This window comes from Melanerpes formicivorus, unplaced genomic scaffold, assembly GCF_026170545.1.
Source record: "Melanerpes formicivorus ecotype bairdi unplaced genomic scaffold, bMelFor1.0.p_v2 SCAF_12, whole genome shotgun sequence".
In the NCBI taxonomy this organism is placed as follows: Eukaryota; Metazoa; Chordata; class Aves; order Piciformes; family Picidae; genus Melanerpes; species Melanerpes formicivorus.
This window is the reverse complement of record NW_027142364.1, coordinates 18059711-18084551: the sequence shown is the minus strand read 5'-3', so window position 1 is coordinate 18084551 and position 24841 is coordinate 18059711. Positions and strand designations below refer to the sequence as shown.

General features: G+C 42.0%; 1 protein-coding gene across 2 annotated transcripts in view; it reads right to left on the bottom strand.

Moving 5' to 3' along the window:
- Nucleotides 1-24841, bottom strand: part of COL4A3 (collagen type IV alpha 3 chain) — a 74820-nt gene that overhangs the window by 7990 nt on the left and 41989 nt on the right. For both annotated transcript variants that reach the window (XM_068145516.1, XM_068145515.1), the window contains 30 exons: nt 23678-23731; nt 23274-23315; nt 22800-22887; nt 22515-22550; nt 22010-22174; nt 20625-20717; nt 20203-20298; nt 19781-19851; nt 18184-18372; nt 17738-17906; nt 16920-17012; nt 15834-15938; nt 15506-15603; nt 13965-14115; nt 13720-13833; nt 12514-12681; nt 11372-11461; nt 10710-10844; nt 10216-10314; nt 8445-8534; nt 7950-8089; nt 6793-6919; nt 6471-6551; nt 4821-4919; nt 3779-3829; nt 2753-2938; nt 1958-2088; nt 982-1054; nt 314-385; nt 83-202 (listed from right to left, as the gene is read on the bottom strand). In XM_068145516.1, coding sequence (XP_068001617.1) covers nt 83-202; nt 314-385; nt 982-1054; nt 1958-2088; nt 2753-2938; nt 3779-3829; nt 4821-4919; nt 6471-6551; nt 6793-6919; nt 7950-8089; nt 8445-8534; nt 10216-10314; nt 10710-10844; nt 11372-11461; nt 12514-12681; nt 13720-13833; nt 13965-14115; nt 15506-15603; nt 15834-15938; nt 16920-17012; nt 17738-17906; nt 18184-18372; nt 19781-19851; nt 20203-20298; nt 20625-20717; nt 22010-22174; nt 22515-22550; nt 22800-22887; nt 23274-23315; nt 23678-23731 — 3226 coding nt within the window. The remainder of the gene's footprint in view (nt 1-82; nt 203-313; nt 386-981; nt 1055-1957; nt 2089-2752; nt 2939-3778; nt 3830-4820; nt 4920-6470; nt 6552-6792; nt 6920-7949; nt 8090-8444; nt 8535-10215; nt 10315-10709; nt 10845-11371; nt 11462-12513; nt 12682-13719; nt 13834-13964; nt 14116-15505; nt 15604-15833; nt 15939-16919; nt 17013-17737; nt 17907-18183; nt 18373-19780; nt 19852-20202; nt 20299-20624; nt 20718-22009; nt 22175-22514; nt 22551-22799; nt 22888-23273; nt 23316-23677; nt 23732-24841) is intronic.

Genomic DNA, 24841 nt, shown 5'->3' with positions numbered 1-24841 from the left:
CAGAAGCATGTTTCCCCACCAAACCAACACATTTCACTTAGCAGCACACACAAATGTGTACAGAGATAAAAATATAGGCCACCTTGTAGTCCTGGAATCCCCTGAATTCCTTGATCACCTGGTGCTCCTGGGATTCCTGGCAATCCAGGAGGACCTTTGCGTCCTGGAAGAGAGAATATTCTCCCAGGGACTCCAGGGGGGCCTAGCAGCAAAAACACAATGAGGAGCTATTGCTTTGTATTTAAAGAAAGCAAACTGCAAACCAAACCAATCAAGCAAAGTCAGCTGGTACTAGAATGAAAAGGTTGGTTACCATGCTGGCCCTTTGGTCCCTGTGGCCCTTCTGCACCTTGTGGTCCAGGGGGTCCTTGATTACCCTTTTCTCCTAAAAAAAGATGGAAAATATTTCTATCTGATTTACAAAGTCAAAACAACTGTTGGAGTTGCAGAGGTTTATTTAAGAGTCTGGCATGGCCATGCAGCTTTCCCAAAGAGTAACACAGCCTACTGTCAGTTATGTTCATGGCTGTTGGGAGGAGTTTGACACTCCCAAGATATTTTTCACTGTGCAAATGATGAGGTTACATTCAGACTGCCCTCCACCTCTCTGCTGGAAATACAAGTTACAGTAATGTATTTTTATCATTGCCAGACCAGGAGATTTCACTGACCATGCCCTAAAATGAGAGCTTTTATGCTTAAGAAAGTCTAATGACTGTCTGTATGGTGACTTTTCAGATCAGGACAAATTTAGAATGCACAATAATTAGGATGGAACACAAACCAGGAGGTTCAACAGCTAATGACAATTTTGTGTCACCGTAAATCATGCAATTGAGAAGTCAGCCCACTGGAGTAATGCAGACCTCTATCAGATTTAAAACTCTAGAAAAATGTCTAAATCAAACAGATTTTACATACTGCTGTAGCACAATATGTAAATGATTGTATTTGGTGTACAGAGTTGTATGTAATAAATACCTTTTACACCTGGGAATCCAAGAAATCCAGGGTGTCCTCTAGCACCGGGATAACCTGGTCGGCCTTCTATTCCCTGCAAATCAGATGACAGCAGTGACAAAGAGGAAGCAGCATCTGCACACTATCAAGTACAGTTTAATTTGTTCAGAATTACATTATCATAGTGTCATAGTATCAGTCAGGGTTGGAAGGGACCACAAGGATCATCTAGTTCCAACCCCTCTGCAATGGGCAGGGACACCCCACACTAGATCAGGTTGGCCAGAGCCTCATCCAGCCTGGGCTTAAACACCTCCAGGGACAGGGCCCCAATCACCTCCTTGGACAACCCATTCCAGGGTTTCACCACACATGGTGAAGAACCTCCTCCTCACCTCCAGCCTGAATCTCCCCACCTCCAGCTTCATTCCATCCCCCCTAGTCCTATCACTACCTGAGATCCTGAGAAGTTCCTCCCCAGCCTTCCTGTAGGCCCCCTTCAGATACTGGAAGGCCATAATGAGGTCACCTCGGAGCCTTCTCTTCTCCAGACTGAACAGCCCCTCAGTCTGTCCTCATAGGAGAGGTGCTCCAGCCCTCTGATCATCCTTGTGGCCCTTCTCTGGACACGTTCCAGCACCTCCACATCCCTCTTGTAATAGGGGCTCCAGAACATTCACAGAACAAACCACAACTAGAAGCACATGCTTCATTTGTGAGTTGTTAGAGACAGTGGTACCATTATGATTATTCTGCAATATAGGATGGCCAAGAAAATGGCATACTAGAAATTCCCAGTCATTTCTCTTTGGTACATTTAAACCCACAAACATTCATTTTAATACCTTTCCTCTATTACAAGGGTGTTTTGGGGAGGATGGGACCGGGTTTTGTGTGTTTTGGTTTGTTGTTTGTTGGGTTTAAGTTGTCCTGGCATTTTCATCCTGAGAGGAAATTAACAATGGAGTAAGAAACAAGCGATATTGCTTTCACTGACTTTTGGACCAGGAGGACCAATGTCGCCAGCCGGGCCTGTTGGCCCTGGTATGCCATCTGCCCCTCTGTCACCTTTGCTTCCTTTTATGCTGGGAATGGAAACACCAGGAGGCCCTGGAAAACCAGGAGCACCTGTACAGAAACAGCAGAATGAGTACAGATTAGTGCCAACACCATTTCACATGCATTACATGCAATGCAGCACAACACTCAGCACTTTGTAGTGCAATTCATGTTTACCCCCCCAGTGATTTCCAGCGGAACAGACCCATTTTAAAAGAAATCAACTCGTTCTTCCTAGCCTGCTAATTTAATCTGAGATCATAACTGAGTTCTTGCAGTTCTATAGCACTACAATTTTTGAGTATCCTCGAGTTGTAGTTTTGCCTGTAATGATAGAATCATTTGGGTGGGAAAAGAGCTATTAGGTGTCCAAGTTCAACCTAGCCCTGCTAGGTCACCTGTAAGCTCTGCTCCTTAGTGCCATGACTACAGACTTATGCTGTCTCATATGTTTCATGTTGCATCTCAGGTGCTCTACAGACCTCATGGGAAGAAAGCAAACAATGCAGTCCAGTGGACTGCAAAACTTAGTGTTATTTTCATTTGCATCACACTGCACAGACCACCACAGTGCTTGCAGTGGTAACCTTGTGTTAAAGGGTAAAGGAATTACCTGTTTAACTATGAAGCTCTTGTGGGGGAAGAGCCCTTTCAACCCTGAGTTCTGGACAGACTGAATTCTACTTTCAATTATCAGTATGTCATTTCAGATACAGGAGTTGTAACAACACACCTGGTCTTCCATCTGCACCAGCAACACCTCTGTTCCCTTTTGGGCCAGTAATTGCCATGCCTGTTGCACCTTGAAATCCAGGTAACCCCACTAAGCCAGGAGGTCCAATGGGTCCTTGATCACCCTGATGCCCTTTCATACCCAGTGGCCCAGGAAAACCAGGCAGTCCCATGTTGCCTTTGATTCCTGTAAAGTAGGAGTATGACACTTGGAGAGACCTGTCAGGATAGCAAGATGGTGTGACTGCACAGAATATATGCATTTACTATCCTGCAAAGATAGAATTCAGCCTTTGTTTTCAGTATGCAGAAGTCCTCAAAACTACCATGCTACTGGAAAGCACAACAGTTGTGAGAAGATATGACTCACTGCAAGGCTGTGGACACACCACTAGAAATAAACTTGAGAGGAAGGTGGAAAGATCAGAGCAGGGAAGATTTCTTGACATGGAATAGAAGAAAATACTTCTTTGAACATCAGACATGGCAAATCCTTATCAATTAAACTGTAGCTGAAGGAATCAATAGGAATCCACATGAATATATGGAGGATGTGAAGAGAGAATTGGGAGTTTTTTAAGCAAATCAATGCATTTCTACCAGAAATGCAATGCAAACCGTAAAAAATGGGGAGTCCCCTCAGTCAATTGTTCTGCAGTACAAAAGAGCAGATGAACAAAACAAAAATGCAATCACTGCAGTTTAGTATTCAGAAGCAGCTGTTGTGGTCAGAACACACTCTGGTAATTAAATTAAGTAATAAAGTACAATTTTTGAAGCTTTCAGAGGTGCACATCACCTTCACAAAGACACAGAGTTAGCTCCTCTGTTTATCTTGCACAATACCCTTCACTTTATACCCTTCATCAAGCCACTGCTCAAAAGCACAAGCGGCCTCTTGATTTCCTCTGACATTCTTTGGGCCACTTCAAGCATCCAAAAATCAAGAGGTGACTTCAAGATGAAGATGATGACTCTGGTCTTTGAAAACAGAGCTCTGCTTTTGCTTTCTGAAAAGACAACTCACCTTTACGGCCAGGAACGCCTCGAAGGCCAGGGATTCCTCTGCCTGGTGCTCCTAGAAGATTTTAGGTCATGTTATACTCAAAGTCCTCAAAAGTTGGTAGAAAACATCATAATCATCTAATATTTCACAAGTTTCTGCAGAATTCACTGAATCCAAACACAGCTTTTAGTTATATATAAAATGTAATTTATTATTACTTCCATTTGTTCTAAGCAGAAATCCAAATTACATTGGTATGTTTTCCTTTCTGGTAGGAATTTGTATTAGTCCATCTTATTTAAGGTACACTTGACAATAATAAGCTTTGTTTTTTTCAGAGGAAGAAAAAAAAAAACAGAAAGAAAATCTGCATTTATTAGTTGCTAAGAAGAATGAAGAAGAAATGCAAATACCTAAAAAGGCAAACACTGTAACAGTGATTACAGCAAAGTGAGTATGAAAAACCCTGACTAAATGCTACAAATGCCTTCTCAGTATCCTCTTTATCCTAAGATGTAAAGAAACACTTTCACTGTAAAATATGGAAACCCTTTCTGTCAGAATTCAGTGGAGGATTACATCTATCTGTGGATGTTGATGACATCTGAAGTGACATTTAAAGGGGAGGTTTTACAACCCAAGGGCCAGACCATGGAAACTTTCCACTATTCATGGAAGTAAGCACTGTAATTCTTTTGCTTTTATTTCCATGTAAGAGAGGAGAATCCTTTAAAAGGATTTTGGTTCTTTACATCTCTCTCTGAGATACAAGAACTGTTAAAATCAGTACACTTTGGCTTTCACAGACATAAATGTTTTTAGGTGATGTTATGAGAAATCACATGCATAACAGTGACATATGCATTTGGGTTGTTGATAGCATGTACAACAATGGCATAGAAAAACCTGTGACTCATGTAAAAGTGAAAAACCTTCTACTTCTAAACTTCTCTTTGGCTCCAGAGAATCCCCTTACAAATGCTTCCCAAATAAACCTTGTCAGTTTAACTAGGGGAAAAGAACCCAGCTATTAAACAGAATGAAAATCTTTCCCTGGTGTTACCTGGTTCTCCCTTTCCTCCTGGGGGACCAGGCATGCCATCCCGACCTTGATTACCTCTTTCACCAACAAGTCCAGTTTTCCCAGGGGCTCCAGCAGCACCTGTGAATTATAACAGGCCACAACATCATTTTCACTTCTATTATTTTTTATTTCAATGAGAGAAGATATGAGTCCCCTTTATTAAAATATACTTAATTCAGCTGCTTCAAAGTGGAAGAAACTGTGTTGGTATACGAACATGGCAAAAGAGCAGCACATAATTGTTATGGACTTCAATGGATGTAACACCCCCACTATTCTCAAAGATATTTTAGGACCCTGCTTTGATTTAACCCACACCAGTGGGAAATCCATACAAGCAGTATGTTTTCTCTCCCTGGTTATACGACAAGTTCAAAGCTTCTCTAAACAGGGAGTAGTTTCTGATCTTTTCTAACTCTTCTGAATCGTCAGTGCACTGACGTCTGCAAGGCCACAACATCATCATTTTAGTGAGGATCTCTCAATACAAGAGCATTCAATGCTCTGTTTCAGCACAGTGACTGGCACTCACTTTAAAAACATCTTGGCATCCTGGCCTGCATTAGGAATAGTGTGGCCAGCAGGAGCAGGGAGGTCATAGTGCCCCTGTACTCTGCTTTGGTTAGGCCGCACCTTGAGTCCTGTGTCCAGTTCTGGGCCCCTCAGTTTAAGAAGGACATTGAGACACTTGAGCGTGTCCAGAGAAGGGCAACAAGGCTGGGGAGAGGCCTTGAACACAAGCCCTATGAGGGGAGGCTGAGGGAGCTGGGATTGTTTAGCCTGGAGAAGAGAAGGCTCAGGGGAGACCTCATTGCCCTCTACAACTACCTGAAAGGTGGTTGTAGCCGGGAATGGGATGGTCTCTTCTCCCAGGCAACCAGCACCAGAACAAGGGGACACAGTCTCAAGCTGCACCAGGGGAGGTTTAGACTCGAGGTGAGGAGAAAGTTCTTCACCGAGCGAGTCATTCGTCATTGAACGTGCTGCCCAGGGAGGTGGTGGAGTCACCGTTTCTGGAGGCATTCAAGGGGAGATTGAATGTGGCACTCGGTGCCATGGTCTAGTCATGGGGTCTGTGTTGATAGGTTGGACTCGATGATCCTCGAGGTCTCTTCCAACCTTAGTTATACTGTGATACTGCATTGCATACCTCGCTGTTGCTGCGTATTTACACACTCCCCCTCTAGGTATATTTTGAAGGGTTTGATCTTTTCTGTTGCTTTAACAAACTACATCTCTGTTCCCTCTTTCCACACTAATTCATTTCCTTTCTTCTCATCTAGCTACATCTTAGTTGATTACTTTCTTTCATGAGATAGAACAAGTCTTACAACTGTGTGGATATCAATCTTGAGACCTCTGGATGAAAACAAAATTGAAAAAAGGCAGGCAAAAAGCTTTACAATAGAGAAATAGAATGAAAACCTCTCCCCTCAGCTAAGGTGATAACATTGAAACCAGGCTGTCAAAGACCTTAGCTGGAACCAGAGAAGGCAAACAAAACACAGAGACTAAAATTTTATCAGCTAAATACTAAAAAGCTCAGAAAGGCAAAAGCACCACCTGCCTTATTACAAAGAAAACAACAAACCAGGGGCAGGGATTTGGGAGAAATGCTCTATACCATACCAGAAGGGCCTGGAATGCCCTGCTGTCCTGGGTGGCCCTGTTGTCCTTTGGCACCCATAGCTCCAGGAGGTCCAAGCATCCCTGTATAAGAATGAGTTCAGAACAGGTATTATTACTAGATCCACACTCAGTCTGAGAACTTTGTTATCCTTTCTGCTTCACACAGCTGTGAAAATCCTGTGGCTGAGGTAAGCCTGGCTGCACCGACTAGGCAGAAGGTGTTTAGGCTTACAGTAGTTAGATACAAAGGTACCACCCCATGGGGTAAATTTTCTTCTAGAAGCATGTCAGCATCTCATCACCTTTCCATAACAACACATACCTGGTATTCCTGCATTTCCAGTTTCTCCTCTCATCCCATGTGGTCCTGGTACTCCTTTGTGCCCTGGATGACCTTGGGATCCTTTTTCTCCTTTGCTGCCCACAATTCCTGGGGGGCCTGGGTCTCCCTGAGAAACAGCAGTTGCACACAAACAGGTGAAGAATCACATTACATAAAACACATTTCATTCCATATGTAAACAATAACAACAATTAGTTGTCAATTAAAAGGTTAAGTAAGTGTAATCATAGCTTCTGATAATTTTCAGACAAAAATCAAAGTAGACTAATACGAAGTCTTCTCATCATATCACTGATCAGAGCTAAAGGAAGAACAAAACAAAACAAATCTTTCCTGGATCCATACAAACCAACTTCAGTATTTCGATGCCCATAGACTCCCCTTCAATTTTATTGTAGCAGGTCCTCTTCTGGTCCAAATATACATTCCTTACATGTATTAAACACTGAAATGTGTATTTTTCCTTGAGTTCCTACTGACTTGAACCACAGTCATCTCATTATGGCTACCCAGCTAATACAGAAACAGCTGACAGCCTCAACCATGTATCAGATAATCTCATATGTAAAAAGACTCAACAGTTGTCCAACAATTGGAACATGTGGAGTAAAACTGTATCAAACAGACCTACCTTAAAAGATACTGGGTTTCAATTAGCAATACATACTGCTGAACATAACACATGCTGAAAGTAATATCTATTGCTAAGAAAAAAACCCCATTCATTTTGTGTAATGATATCACAAGGCTTATCAAAACCCAACAGCACAATTATAGATTACAAAACTTTTGCTTTTACTAGGATTACAGTGTTTTCCTGCACTTCACACTGTACAGGTATTCCTACTCCTGACTTCTTGTGTGCAAATCCTTGTTTTTAATGGATTAGTAACTTCCACAGAAACAAAATTTTCAAGAGGCTTCCTCTCCACACATAAGAAATTCTTGCACCAAGAGAAAAGTGAAATATAATGAACACAAAAATTCCTAAGTAATGACACAATAGAATTTTCCTGTTTCTTATCACTAACAAATAATCTACAACTTGTGTAGCTCTTGCTCACATATAGTTCTGTTTCTACAGTCAGAGGCTCTGGTTATTGCCCAGTGTGACAGTGTTTCCATTGCCTTTATACCTTTGGACCAGGTTCTCCTGGCGGCCCAGCTGATGGGTACCCAGGATCTCCTTTGTCACCTGGAAAGCCACTGTAGCCTGGTGAACCAGGGTCACCTGATGGTCCTGGAAAGCCTGGAGATCCTTTCTGTCCTTTTGGACCTGGAAAAGTACAGATACTGCTACCACTCTTAAAAGGATCATAACTGCATACCACAACCTGTGTTTTGTGAGCTACTGCTTGTATATTCAGAAATTTATTCTTTGTTAATTTACACAGGCAGTGATTTTATTTCAAAGCCCATTACAAAGAGGTCCTTGTGTGTAATGGGATGTAAATTAAAGCTGTATTTCACTCAGGAGGAAGGGAGAACTGCATTCTGCAAGCAGATGCTGGGGTGGTGAGAAGTCTACAGGTACTGCATAGAATAAACCCCAGGCTAAGCACTGTGTGGTGTGCTTACAGTAATTTCTCAGATTTCTGCAGAGGCTTCTATAGGACTTGACAGAAAATTACCTGGAATTCCCATGTCCCCTTGGCTTCCTGGTGCACCTGGGGATCCTTGTTGTCCAGGAATCCCTGGAAGACCCATAAATCCTTTGGCACCTGCAAGACAGAGAAGTGTCATCTTCACGTTGACTTCAGACACTGGCTGGCAGAGCTGTCAAGAATGAAGAATTCTCTGCTGCACATCTTGTCTTGGTATCTTGCTATTTTACAAACAGCTGTGCCCTTGACACAGATAAAACTGACATTATTGTTGTCAGCAAGTCAAGAAAATAACAAGCATTTTATGTGTTGAGGATTTGTAACCACAGCACTTAGGGGCAGAAACTGAAATAAGCTGAAATAGGCTCGAGGTGAGGAGAAAGTTCTTCACGGAGAGAGCCATTAGCCATTGGAATGGGCTGCCCAGGGAGGTGGTGGAGTCCCCATCCCTGGAGGTGTTCAAGAGGGGACTGGACGTGGCACTTGGTGCCATGGTCTAGTCATGAGGTCTGTGGTGACAGGTTGGACTCGATGATCTTTGAGGTCTCTTCCAGCCTTAGTGATACTGCGATACACTGCTGGAAATTCTGATCAGGATTGTGAATGTGTATTTACACACTGGACTCCCCTTTCATTGTCCTCCTGAGTTCAGTCTGCCTTCTGGCCATGTCATGATCACATCATTAGTTGGTCATTACACATCTGTCATGACAAGTATGATCAATTTTTTTTTTTATACAGCACTTTCCCACCCCCACTCACTTATCTTTAGCTCAGGGTAGCTAAATCAGCATTCAGTTTAATGACTACAAGATCTAGTTACACCTAGAATGTCCAGATGTCTAAACTTCAGTGCAACAGCAATGCCTGAACATTTAGGCAGATGAGGTCTTATTTTCCTCCTTTAAAAGTTAGGGAGCAGTGGAGCATTTGCAGTTTTCCCTGTGATGGTTACACTGCAGTGTCTACAAAGGATGTTAATGACAGACAACAGCAATGATGTTATAATGCCATAGCATGAGTAATTGTCATCCTGAGAAGAGCTATTTTGATTCCAAGCTTAAAAATATTTCTAATTGGTTTTAGGTAGCTAATGATGGTGTCAAATTCCTTTCTACAAAGAAGTTCTCTCAAAGAATCAAAACAACAGTACAGAGAAGTGAAGGTGTTTTATTAGCATCAGTTGTAAAATCAGATGCATTATTTCACTGAAGGGTCCACAAGTATCATCGTGTATGAAGCGATGCCAGAGAAAACCTTTGTGAAGTAGCTTAGGCAGGTTTGTAATGATGCAGGGTTTTTATGTCTGCTTTTTCCCTTAAGATCTGGTACCTTTCACAACATAAACTAAACTTTGCAGGCTTTGAAAAGGGAAATAAAATAAATCTGACAAAAAAAGCTTCTGAAATCTTTTTGTGGGGGATTGGAATGTTTGTATTTCACAATTCTTACTTTTTCTCCAATGATACTGGAAATTCAAACTTCTTATAGATACCAATTTCTATTCATTGGCCTCAGCCAGCTTTTAAGTTTTAAAGGATTTAATATGGTTTTCTATTTATAACCCCAAACAATGGCCTATATGTGGAAGGAAACAAAGAATCATGTGGTGGTAGCTGCTGTGACTTTCAAAGAGCAGCTTTTGAAATTGCTCAGTTCCAGAATTCACAGAAAAGCTTCAGAGCTACTACAGAGAAGGCAGTGCTGCTGCTGGAGCCAAGCTGATGGGCTAACACTGAGGTGATGCTATCTCTATCCTCCACATGAAACAGTAACTTTCAATACATATGCTCCCTACCTGGCAGACCAGGTATTCCTTCAGCCCCATCACGACCTGGGGGACCTTGCATACCGGCATCTCCTTTTTCTCCTCTTGGACCCATTCTGCCTTGAACTCCTAAAACAAAGGCTCATTTCACAAAAGGATTTGGACTCAATTTCTTTGCAGTCCAGCATTTGGTTGGCAATTGTACCCATTTCTATGCTCACAGGCTACAAATGTGTAAAACCATGAACACAGAGCATATAGGTATAAGCCTTATAGTACTACTGACATTTGCTATGGGTTTAACGTTATAATAGAAGTTTTTTAAGGAAGATAGACTTGTTGAAATGGAAATACCCAGTTTAATGCCAAGTTACTCCAAAACCAAAAGGTAGTTACAGTGGTCATCAGTAACCATTTCAAAGCCATGTGAATTCTCTCAGAGGTAATTTTCTTCCCTGTTTGAGAGTTCACTGGAACTGCCATGGAGATGACTGGTTTTGCAGGACAGAACTATAAATCTCTACCTTTTAAGCCTCGTTCTCCTTTATTCCCAATACCAACCAAGGTCTCAGATGGTCCAGGAAAACCTTTATCACCTCGTTCACCTTTTGCTCCAAGAAACCCTTTTCTTCCCTTTAGTCCTGGGAAGCCAGAAGAACCTACAAGAAAATGTAGGGAAATTTCCTCAAGAAACCTGAGTAGATGAGAGCATGAAGCAAGCAATGAAATTCCTGTCTTCAAGGGCAACTACACATGTAAATATACATTCCAAATCAGCAACCTAAACTAGCTTCTTACTCCAGTCATCAATAAAACATCTATCAGCACAGATTATGGCAAGAGACATTTATTATACTGAATAAAGATATAATCTTCTATCTGTTGAAGATATAATAATATTTAGAACATGAATGGGATGGAAAAAAACTAGAGCAAAAAAGCTCTCTGCTCCTTTTAGCAGATCATCAGCCACTTTCACAAACACCAATGAAACAGAAAAGCTGGCAATCCAAAACTGCTAAGAAAAATAAGTGAAATAAAATCATGTTGCCATTCAGCCTGTTAACTGCAAATATACAGAACTCAAGGAGTTGCCAAGACTCAAAGAAGTGGATCACAAGACTCTGTCAGCATGGCAGTCCGTATAGTTTAAGCAATAATGAAAGCAGATGTCATGGCTGCTTGCCTCTGAGACCCTGGCTGCCTGGTCGTCCCATCATGCCAGGAGGTCCAGGAAATCCTAACAGGCCCATTACACCTGGTTCTCCCCTTTGGCCTGTGGAATTGAAGCAACAGGAACATACTTGTTAGTGTGTGATCAGTGATACAGAAAAATGCTTCAGGAAATCACATATGTGCCTGTCAGGTAAGTGTTTATTTTTTCAGTCAATTTCTGTAATGCACTAAGTCAGTTTCCCAGTTTTTAAACATATGAACAGCACTTGCACACAGAGTAACCCCCAAACCACTTAGATTTATTATATTAGTAGCTGCAACAACCTCTATCAATTAATTAAATAACTGATAGTGAGGATAGTGCATCTTGGATATCCAGTTCACACAGGGATGGAAGATCTGTCATGGGATGTATGGAAAAGACTTGTTTCTGGCTCAGGAGCTGAAGGCCAGCTCAGAGGTGACAGCTTCCCTCAAATGACATCAGAAGTCAATCACTACCTGTTTGTCATCAGATTTATAGGTTGTATATATAAAAAGGTATGGACCATCTACTTCCCACAGGATAGTGAAGGATTTGATAGTAAGGGAAAATTTTTATTAGAGGCCAGAAGCATTAGCTAACTAATTACTTTTATTCTACAAATAAAAATGAATTAAAGAGCAAACCTTCCAGAGATTACCAATTTACTGAAGTGAGCTCTGGTGAATGTGACAGAGTTTAATCTGACTTCACTGTCAGACTCAAGAGGTAAATTTGCTTTTTAAGCAAAAGAAGATAGTATCAAGCTGACTGTTCCAACAAGGATGTAACAATTGACCACTTTACACTTCTCTTCTGCTGGGAAGTTGCTTTGAATGCTAGCTATTTCATATCCTACTGCAGGCACATTACTGTGCAGGAAGCAACAGGAGGTAGCCCTCTGTTCTCAGAAGACTTCAAAAATTCAGAACTGAGTCATGACAGCTTCAAGATATAGTTATAATTTAGAAACTGGTGATTTATTTGTTTCCCATACAGATCTCAATGATACATGAAAGCTGGTGATAGGAAATATTTCAGCATCTTCAGTTTGGAGAAGTGTGACTAACATCTTGTTGCAAAGACTGACTTAATTTCTACATAAAAACATGTATTTGGGGAATCCTTACCTGGCACACCAGAGATTCCTGGCCTTCCAGACTGTCCCTTGGGACCAGGCAATCCTGTATTTCCCTGAAGACCTATTAATCCAGGTTCCCCAGGCTCTCCATGGATTCCTGGGATACTTAAGCCAGGAGGACCCAGTTTTCCTTTCGAACCTGGTGAACCTCTTCCCCCTAAGAAAAATGCATGACATCATAGTATGTTGCATCTGTCTGGAAAACAAACCTTCATCTCTATCTTGCCATTCCAAGCATGAAACTCTGCTTGTCTGAGGGCTAACCATTAGACCTGCATGACAACATACACAGGCAGGAAATCTTACGAGAGTTGTGGGTTAGCTTTTTTAAGAAAAAAAAATTAGGCAAGTTTAGACAATTCCATGGGTACCCAAGTAGGAGGCTGGTGAGAGGCCTCGAGCACAAGCCCTATGAGGAGAGGCTGAGGGAGCTGGGATTGTTTAGCCTGGAGAAGAGGAGGCTCAGGAGAGACCTCATTGCCCTCTACAACTACCTGAAAGGTGGTTGTAGCCAGGAGAGGATTGGTCTCTTCTCCCAGGCAATCAGCACCAGACAAAAGGACACAGTCTCAAACTGAGCCACGGGAAGTTTAGGCTCAAGGTGAGGAGAAAGTTCTTCACAGAGAGAATTGTTAGCTGTTGGAATGGGCTGCCCAGGGAGGTGGTGGAGTCACTGTCCCTGGAGCCGTTCAAGAGGGCATTGGATGTGGCACTTGCTGCTATGGTTTAGTAGTCAAGAGCTCTTGGGTGACAGGTTGGACTTGATGATCTTTGAGGTCTTTTCCAACCTTATTGATTCTATGATTCTTTCAGAAGAAAAATCATCTACAGTACATGAAGATACTTTTGAGACCCTAAACTGACTTTCAACCTAGCTGAGCTCTTTCTCTGTTTTGTTTCTTTATCAGTTGTCATTGCACCAAAGAATCTGTTTGGCCTCGCATAGGAGATGTGCCTGAAATAGCCTTTTTCCTGTGGAACGTGAGCCAGTTGTGATTATTCTTTATACTATACAATGGAATCTGAATTTTAATCCATGAGATCTTTCCTCTTATCTGCAGCAAGTCCGTTCTCTAAATGGCCTCCCATTTTCCCACATACCAGAAACAACATCAGCTCTCTCAAGCCATCGGAAGGCAGAAATGAATCCCAGACCCACCCAGCCAAATGGCACATTTGATTCAGAAGGTCCTACCTGGTGGACCTGTAGCTCCCTGGACACCTGGCAAACCTGGCAGGCCAATAATACATTCAGCAGGTTTCCCTGGAAAACCTGGGTCTCCAGGAACTCCAGGTGAGCCACGTTCTCCTAAAAGAAAAGAGACTGGATTCACAAGGATTTAAGCAGAAGAGTCAGGCTTTGAGTGAGCATTGTTTGACTTGGCTTTCCTTTCTTTAAAATAACTTGCTGTGCTCCTTGACTTTGTTTGACAACAGTACCTCTTAGGCCATCATCACCATCACGTCCAGCATGCCCTGGTATGCCTGGAAGTCCTGGAAATCCAGTATCGCCTCTGGAACCAGGAATGCCATGACCTCCTGGTGGACCCATTCTACCTTGCTCTCCAGGAATAACCACACCTGGGTCACCCTACAACACAGAGAGAAATGTAAACAATCCACTGCTCTTAGCAAATCTGTCAAACTGTTTTCTTCACTATGTGATCCATTAACTTCTTTTATTAAGGTAAGTTTCATGTTATAATTTTTGACAGTTCCAATTCAGCAGGCCAATGGATATTCCTTATTGACCAGCTGCAGGTTTCACACCAGAGGAGCAATTTGTCTGGACAACTTTTGAGCTCTGCCTCCTTACTCTGAGAAACTGGTATTGAGCAATGCAAGACCCTTCCCTCCATTTGGTCATTACTGCATTGTGATGTTTGCTGCAGGTGTGAAAAGCTTCGGAGCTGTATGGGAAAATCTGGTTGAAGCTCATGCAATTGTAACTTTTCCTTTATTTCTATACTACAGTCATATTTTTATCAAAACATTTATTGAAATAATCAAGGTCAGCTCCCAAATGTGTCTCAGAATACTCAAAGTCACTGGGTTTTTAAAAACCATTGTTCTGAACATTGTTTTCCATGAAGATTGGTTTTATTACAAGTGTCCCAAACCTGTTCCCTGAATGCAAAGTCTGAATTATGTTTTTTTCCTGGCTGACTGAACTGCTGGTTGCTTTCAGTACTAGCTTTGACTACCAGCAAAGCAGTGTGTTCATGAAGCAGGTCAGCAGAGCAGAGATTATACCAGCCACTGATGATGTACTTGGACCAGAAAGGCCACTCCACATCCAGCTGTTCTGTGGCGAACGTAGATTAAATAACAATTAGGACAAAGTATAATCCACAGCTCCAAATCCACTCTGTCATGTCAAGCCCATAAAAGAGTGATACATGAGCACATAAAAAAGAAGAACTGCCACCTTTTCAAATCATTTAGGTGTTATGATTTTGTTCCAATTTGACTCCTAATTACAGGGTAGCCTAGCACCCTACATTTACCTATGCCATCAGTAGATTAGCCTCTGCTCATCTGCCAGAGTGGCTGAAGTATTACCTCCAACCTCCGTCCTTTATGTTTCAGTTCAAACAGAGCACTCACTTAAATTGAATGCATACTTACTTGTACTGACCTCCATTAATTATATGCTTAATTGCAATTTCTCAAAAGCCATCTTTCTAGTAGCTGTGGCCTTAAATGTTTAACATTTTTGTTTTACTGTAAGCAATGCAATATCCTCCTTGTGCTCTGAAAACTGAAGTATCAAAACATCCCAAATACATGGAGCTCTAGAATCTTGTATATGAAGTTAAATGCCTGGCTTTTTATATAAAAATGTAGTGTCACAGTTTGTGCAGCACTGCTCAGGACATACAGGGACTCCTATATTCCTTATACTTCTTAATTTATTTGCTCAGCATCACATTTTATGAATGAGAGCTATGGAGAAGTTGATGCTGTATTTCTAACCAAACCTTTTCTCCTGGTTGGCCCAGGTTTCCAGCTCGGCCTGGATCTCCAGTCTTTCCTTCACAACCTGGTGAGCCTCTGCCTCCTGGCAGTCCTTTATCTCCTGCAAAAGGAATTCAATAGCAGTACAGATACTATGGTTAGTACCTGATTTTACAAATGGGGATTTGTGTGTGGGCAGTTCTGAAGCTCTGACACTATTAGCACAAGAGTGCTAAAAAACCTTGCCTGTCTGATCAAGGTTCAGTGACTTTATTTTTTTTAACTTGATTTTTTTTAGTGTGGAATAGTGTGTTTCCACTTTTTTTCAAGCAGATCAAAAGTGTACTTTACCTTTTGGTCCTGGGTTTCCAGGAAAGCCAAGCCCTGGAAAGCCTGTGTCACCCACAGGCCCTGGATGTCCTGAATCGCCTCGCTGACCTCTTGCTCCAACCCTACCTGTACAAAGGAAATAAGTAAACTGGAATCTATCTTACCACAGAACATCAGTTTGAAGCATTAGAGGATTTATAGTTTATCCTCATGAATTAGGACACTGATGGACCAGGCTGGATGAGGCTCTGGCCAGCCTGATCTAGTGTGGGGTGTCCCTGCCCATGGCAGGGGGGTTGGAACTAGATGATCCTTGTGGTCCCTTCCAACCCTGACTGATACTATGATACATTAGGTCTTGGCACTATTTCTCCTCCACATTAGATTTTCACAGTTAAAATGCACTTTGTCTTCACAGCAACAAAGCAGGCATGAGTCTCTGAGTTAAGTTGTTAAACAATCTGCCCAAATTCCAGACTTCCAGAACAACTACATGCAGACAGAAATCTTCCACTTGTTGAGAAGATACAAAACACACATTATAGGGGTGAGGCTTGCAAGAGCAGTAACAGAAGAACTGAAGCTACCATAAAGATGCCAAGGAATTTTCTTACACTATTAGGAGCAGCTTTAAGCATGATTGTTCTATAAAACCTAAGCAAAGACATCTTAAGAAAACACAACCAACCAACAAACCAACTCACACCCCACCTAGAATCCAAGTCCAAAACACACCCAAAAGAAGAAACTCAAATTCTTAGTATTTAGAACAAAGGTTAGTACCAGTCAGGTGAAAAAGAAACTTTGTAATTAATTTACTTTTTAAACTGTGCTTCTACAAAGCATAAGAAAGGCTAAGAGCTTCAGGAAGATTAAGAATGCTTTAACCTAATTTTGTTCCTTCTTGATGGTTGCAGCAGACCCAGCATAATTTAGGATATATGCCCTTTCTGTTCACATTCACTCAACCCAGTTCTCTTGAAAGGGAAAGTTACTGCAAATTCCATAGCTCTTGTACCACAAAAAGCAGAGTAACCCACAGCTGGGATTAAAATCCCAGTTTACCTTATCTCTGATTTTTACTGTATTTAGTGCAGGTGTACTCACCTGGCACTCCTGCGGGTCCAGGTAAACCATCTGGTCCTTGAGGTCCTGGCAGGGCAGGTAATGGAGTTACCCTACTGGTCTCTCCTTTCAGACCTTCAGCAAACACATAATCAAAGATTACAAAGGCTTATAGTTTGGCAATGGGTAATCTTAAGCACTGAGAAATATTAGTGACCAATCTCCTCAGTTAAAAACACAAAATTCTACAGTTCCCATATTTCCAAAATTCCAGCAGGCTTGGGAAAGCCTTCAGATCCTGGCTTTGTAAAGCCAAAGAATTTGATTGACAACAAGGCCACCTGCAGTCTGCTTCTCAGCCCTCCTGCAGCCTATCAGAGAGCCAGAAAAGGAAGGACAAAGTCAGCAGGAAAATGATCAATTGAGAAATGCTTCATTTGCAACTTTGTTCCACAGAGATTCTCTTCAAGAATCTTTGACTGTATCTGCTGGCCAACTTTGAGTCCTTCAGCACGAAGCTTACCTCTAAATGCATACACTGCTATGTTCTTGGCTCTCAACAATGACTAAGTCCTGAATTTCACCCGATGTCTGAGCTCACATTAATGATGGTGCCTGTATATTTACTTTTTTCCCCCCCCATGGTATGGACAGTCAGACAGTGGAACTGGCTGCCCAGAGGGGATGAGCCCAACTGCATAATGCCTTGAGTAGCATGGTGTAATCTCACAGCTGACCCTTCTCTGACCAGGATTTTGGACTCCCTTCAATTATTTTATGATCCTATGACTTCTGCTATCATTTCCAGTTGAGTACTCTTTCAAATATGGTAAAATATGGTCAAACAGGAAGTTACAAACCAGCTTCTCCAGGCAATCCAGGTGGACCAGGAATTCCTTTAGAGCCTTTGAAACCTCTTACTCCTTGTGGTCCATATCCTGGCAGTCCAGGGAGCCCCATCTCTCCAGGAAGACCATGACTGCCAGGCAATCCAGGTAGTCCTCTATCTCCTTTTGAACCAGCCAGTCCCTATTAATGATTACACATGGGTGTACACTAAGCATTACTTGCCTTCTACACCAGCTTCAATAAGAAAAGGCCCAATTCTACGACTGAATATAATTCTTACATTACTTTAGTAACAGAGTAGCTCTGTGAAGTTAAAAGGAATTTTGTCCTCTGATTTCCTTGTGATTAAATGAACATGGATTTTTAGTATCAATGGTTACAAACAGACTGTTGTACAAGATAGAAATAGTGTCAGGTTTTCAGTAATTCTCTGTTAATGCAAACAGTGCACACATACCTCTTCACCTTTAGAGCCCTTGGATCCTTTAGAGCCAGGTCTTCCCAGAAATCCACTTGAACCTTTTCTTCCTCTGTCTCCCCTGGCCCCTGGATCTCCTCGCTCACCTTTTGGCCCTTCTGGATACACATATCCTGGTTCACCTTTTGCTCCTTTATATCCTTGCTCTCCTCTAAAACCTGGAGGTCCCTGGAATAGAACAATCTGTGTCAACTGTTTTCAAGCTTTCATTTTTTTGCAATTAAATACCTGAGAGTAGTTTTCTTTATTCACAGCTATATTCACTGTAAAGGCACACTTCAATGAACATGGGTTTTTTAATTGGCCTTCCCCCCCCCCCCCCCTTGACTTTATTCCTCTTGGCCCTGATTATCACAAAATCACAGAATACATTTGGCTGGAAGAGACCTTCAAGATCATCCAGTCCAATCTTTGGCCCAGCACTGAAGGGTCAACAATAAACCATGTCCCTAAGTGCCAGGTCCACATGCCACTTGAATGCCCCCAGGGACGGTGACTCCACCACTGCCCTGGGCAGACCATTCCAATGTTTGTTAACCTTTTGAGTGAAAAAGCATTTCCTAATATCCAACCTAAACCTCCCCTGGCACACATTGTGTCCATTTCCATTTGTGTAATATAAGCAGGAGCAACACAGGACCGTTTAATGGATCAGCGTCAGCTACCTGGTTGTGTTCCGATGGCACAAAAAGAAGGACATGAAAGAACTGTAAAATCCAATTAGAGATATCTCCTCCACATGGGATTATCTTCCCAGGGACACTATAACTGCTACAGCTGACTCTGTTTGAAAGGAAGTTCTCCATTCCTTTCTTTCCCCCACAGGGTGTAAAGTGGGTACTCTATCCCAGTCAAAACCAGCACAAGCTGAAAGCACACTGGACTCTAGTGATGTCGGCAGCCTTCTGGAAAAGCCTGTTAGCAGACTCATTCTGCATCTCTACAGCAACTACCAGGATGACATGTGTGTGACATTTTTTATTGGGCAGCACCAAATGTAATTTCCTATAAATAATTAGTGCTACAGGAATTAGATGGAACAACCAAATAGTATGTCTGTGGTGGCAGGTGTCAGCTTTCCTTCTTCATCTTGTCCCCTAAGAACCAGTGCCTAAAGAGGCTATTATGAGAAGCAAATTCCTCTGCACAGCTAGGACTTTGGCAAGTCCTGAGTATGCTGGAAACAAGAGAAGTAAGACATCCGACAATGATCACAGAACACAAAACTGTCTATATGCTTTAGAAACCCTGCCATGATTACAGAATTCTGTAGATGAACAGAAGTTAACTATAAACTACCAACACCAGGCAGAAGAAGCAGCCCAGCCATCATGAAATGCAGCACAGGTTAATTGCAGAGGTATTTATCTGCTTCACTGCTTGGGCTGAACTTCTTGCTGTGCTGAGCAAGCTAGGCCAACCACACATTACAGCCTCTACCCAGGCTTCCCATGCAGACACATTAATTACTACAGAAAGAAAACTGTTGAGGTCACTCAGCATGACACTGCATGTAACATCAGCCATGCGGTTTCTTCTGCAATCTGAAAAACAACCTGAAAACCCAAAGTCTTACCTGAGCTCCTGGAAAGCCTGGTGCTCCTGGAGAACCTGGAGAACCTTTTGGGCCTGTTGTTCCTTCTCTACCTGCAAAAGAAGCAGCATATCATGTAAAGAAAAATGCAAACAAAGGCATGAATTTTGACAAAATCTGATAACACACCCAGCATTGAATGTTTTGGCCTCTTACATTGACTGCATCACCACAGACTGACCTGGCTTCAGGCTGCACCTGCACCTATTAGCTAGCATTCTGACTTCCTCTCTTCTGGAGTTTGTGCTCCTATCAGTAGATGGAGCTGTATCATGATCTCACACCACAAGCTCAGACTAGTTCAAAGACTGAATGCTGCAGGCATGCACACATGTGATCCTCATGCAGGAAGCAAAATCACTGGCATTTCCTCCTGCACAGTGTGAAACAACAAGACAACTTACCAGGCACACCATCCTGACCATGTGGCCCAGGAGAACCAGGAAGGCCAGGTATTCCTGGGATGTAGGTGCAATCAGTACACACATAAGCTTCATCACCTGGAACAAAACCAATTCATTAGCTGTTTTGCAGCAAACCATTCCCAAGCTTAATTAACATGTTAGAGTTTGTTGTAGAGCTTTTTGGACAGACAGAGGTAGAATCATGGCCTTAATTTTGTTGGAAGATCACCTTCAGCACAGTACAGAAGGACCTGTGGCCAGACAGTTAGAACTGATAACATTTAATGGAAAATGCAGGAAGATTCAGTTGAAACCTTCTGAGTTTTTTTCAGGAGTATCCACACAGGATCCTTTTCATGAGGATCCATGAAGGTTACTGGATTGTACCATCTACTACTGAGCAACAGTCTTCTGAAACTGACCTTTCATGCCAACATCTCCTGGAAGTCCTGGAGGTCCCACACACCCTGGCTCCCCAGGAAGTCCTGGTGGGCCTGTTCTAAATATTACTCTACCTGCAAATGAAAAGAGCATGACACCATTACATTGGCTGATTATTCAGACAATTCACTAGTTGCTATGAGAAAAGTTTCAAGGCTATGAGCTGGAGACACTATTCTTATCCTCAGAGGTCCCTTCCAAGTGGAGATATTCTCTGATCCACTTATAAGAGAACAGTCTGGACAAATTCAAAACACTTGTATCTGAAAGTACTTGAGGATAAACACAGCAATGCCAAGGTCAGTCTCAGCAGACTGTTGGATCCATCTGTCTAGCCTTTAAAAAGTGTTGTTCTTTGTGGGGAAAGTATTTCCACTTCATTTCAATCAGCAGAAACAGAATTCTTTCTTTTACCATGAATGGAAAGGGAACTTCTTTAAAATCCTAATGCTGCCCCTGTATCTTTGACAGAACTATTCTGCTGTATTTACTATTGCTTTGGGAAAACAGAACATGCCTTGAGCTCTTCCTACAGTCATATATTTGGGGCATAGTTAGATTTTTCAAGGAGACAGTAAAGAGCAGCACTACAATGGCACTGGATCAGAGAAGCCTGTTTGGACCAGACCACATGATGCTGTTAGTATTTAATACATTTCCTAGAAGTTTTATAAACTGCTATTGGGTTTTTTTCATGTTTGTACAACTTCAGACCTTCTCCAAGGATCACTGTGACCTCTGAAGGCATGCAGGTGATCTCTCTGGTTTCCAGATTAGCCCCTTCTGAATTAAGTTTCACAGAGTCACTACACATTTTGTTAGAATTGCTTTTAAGAACAGATATTTCTTTCATTAGTCTTTCCTGGGGTTATGTAGCAGATTTTTCTGGCCACAGTTATATAAAAGGTGAGAAATCTTTATATTAGGGATTAATTGTTATCTTCCCCACAGTACCCCTTTGACAATGGAGTAGACACCTTCACTGTATGCTTGCATGTATATCCTAAAAGAAAATTTCTGAAGAGAAATTATATTCAACCATATTACTCCAAACATACTCTGTAAGTAAAGTATTTAAATAATCTTGTACATTAGATATTAGATTGGATGTTAGGAAGAAGTTCTGTACAGAGAGCCCATTGGAATGGGCTGCCTGGGGAGGTGGTGGAGTCACCATCATTGGAGGTGTTCAGGAGGAGACTTGATGGGGTGCTTGGTGCCATGGGTTAGTTGTTTAGGTGGGTTGGATTGGTTGATGGGTTGGAGGTGATGATCTTGAAGGTCTCTTCCACCCTGGTTTATTCTATGTATATTGAGATGACTGAATTTGTTCTTGTTCGTGATATATACAATACTGGAACATCACCTGGTTCTCCTGGAGGACCTGGTAATCCAACAGAGCCAGGTCTGCCAGTAACACCAGGTAGTCCTGGAGGGCCCACAATACAAACTCCAGTTTGTCCTTTCTCTCCTTTAGTTCCTTTTGGCCCAGGAAATCCTGGGGGACCTCTCACACCAGGTCTTGACACACCTAACCACAGAACAAAATATACAAACACGAAGTTAAAGAAGAAATGGAGTTTCACAGCAAAGTACTTGACAGGGTGAGAGAGAGACAAACATACTGAATTCATCCATAAAATCTTTTTTTATCTTGTAGTACATTAAATAATTACAATGCAAAGACACTTAACATTTATTTTTAACATTTTTTTTAAACACTTGGCCCACCAAAGCTTTTGGCTGACAGCTTTTTACCACTTAGAACTATGTTTAATGTCATCTGAAGTGAAGATTCTAGAAAGCTGATTGAGTATAATGGGCAGGAAGAACAATGCATTTTATTGTTGGTGCTGGATGATTTCACATACCTGGTCTACCAGCAATTCCAGGAGGACCCTGGGGCCCTGCAAAAGCAATGTACATAGAACTGGAGTTAAGACCACTGCATATTCTGCAAAGTCACTACTCTTTAATACTGACTGCAAACTTCAGGCTTCTGCACTTACAAAATAAAAGCAGAAAAAAAAGTGCATGACCATTATCAGAGACTTACAGCCTCCATAGTCTGTCTATGGCATGTACAAATAATGTGCTGATGAGCCCTCTGAGTGGGCAGCTTTTGCTAAAAGATTCTAGTTTTATGTCCCACTCACCAGGCATGCCACGGTGACCTTTTGGTCCTGGAAGTCCAGGGGGTCCTACATCTCCTTTTTCACCAACCACACCGTCATAATACTCCGTCTTAAGAGGGTAAGAAAAGGAAGAATAGTAAGAATGAAGAGAGAAGCACAGTAGTTCACCTTGAATTGATTTCAGGTCACTTCCTCAAGCACCCAGAGAACTCAATGTATAAATTTATTAAAGTCTAACGCTACAACATTCCAACATTTCTACAAATGACAGGTGGAATTGCTGGAACTCAATGAGATTTAGCCAGGACCTGATTGTGTATTCAGCTCCACAGGAAGGAAGGTGCCATCTCTGCAAGACTCACTGCAACACCAGACCTTTGAGAAAGCCTTGCCTTGATTAGAGCATCATGGGACACCCATTATTGCCTCATACAATCAGTTTGGCTTATCCTTATTCTTCAGAAAAATGATATGATGAAGATAATTCACACTTACTCGACCATAGTCTCCAGGTGGACCAGTGTTTCCTTTCATCCCCTTGATGAGAGATAGGTTTATTAAAAACAACACATGACATGACATTTGGTGCCCACTACTACTTCAGTACATTGCTCATAACATTTCAGACCAGTCCTTTACCATCCCCATTTCTGTTCCTCACACAGCTATTCAGCCACGTATACCAAGAAGTACAAGAACACATCAGAAGGCACAGAAGGACATCAGTTCAAACACAGGATTTCAGCATATCCATTCCCTATCCCATCATATCATTATTTATCATGTTAGGTGAAGTAAAACATATTGCATACACAGTGGTAAATAAAAAGATATAATAGCCCTCAAACATACCTTATCCTCACCCCCAGAATGTTAACAACAAACCCATGAGACGATACCTTAGCTCCTTGCCTGCCGATCAGTCCTGGTTTGCCCTGGTCACCCTTCTGCCCCTGCAGGTGACAGGACACAATTTAATGAGGGTTGATCTTTTAGCACCATCATCAGTAACATCTAAAATAGAAAGGTTTAATCTTCCATGGCAATGGCAAGGTGAACGTAGCTTGCACAAGGGAAGAATGCTCAGGGAAAGACTTAGTTTGAGGTGTAGTTCCATGCCTGTGGGAAGTACTGTAGGTCACTCATCAAGACCTGCTTTGCTAACAGCACTCTCCACCAATGCCAAGGTGGAGCTGCTCTGGATAGCACAAATGTAGGATGCTCTGGTTTGTTTTCCCTCTGCAAACTACTGTTTCTGAAAGGTGAGAAACCGAACACAATGCAAGCTCTCCCATTCAGCAGCTGCCTCTCCCAGAACTTGGTCTGTCTGCATGATGGTCTGCTATTTTGACAAGAATGTTGATATTTCTAAGGTCATTGTGACCCTACTAAGTAGAAATCAAGGAAATATGAAAAAAAAATTGGCATCAAAGCAGTTGAATACCAAATACATTTCAGTGACTTCAGTTTTTAAATTACCATGCAAATCAAATATTTTTGGTTATAAACCAGCATATTTTAAGAATTATAAGATGAAAATATAACATTGGTAACATGTATCAGTCATCTTGTTTCAGGCCAAGGCACTTGTGACTTTAACAATTTTTCTTTGTAAATGAATGTCTTTGATTCTAGTGACTAAAATTTATTCATTTTGCCTCTTGATTTAAGCTAAAGTGAAAGTGTAACTCTTTTGCATGACCAGAATTAAACTCAGCGGAATTAATTTTGCATAACTTGGGAGTGTGAGAGCAGCAAGCAACAGGCCTCTTTGTTTTACACTGAAGAGACAACATCCAGGGAGGTGGTTGGGGCTCTGTCCCTGGAGGTGTTTAAGACCAGGCTGGACGAGGCTCTGGCCAGGCTGATCTAGTGTGGGGTGTCCCTGCACATGGCAGGGAGGTTGGAACTAGATGATCCTTGTGGTCCCTTCCAACTCGGATTGATACTATGGTACTATGAAGTTAGACTCTCTCCTGACTAAACCTGTGAGGCCATGGTATGTCCCAAGGCCATCTGTGTGAGAGGAAATGTTTCAATGTGTGCAAATCAGTACTTTCAAA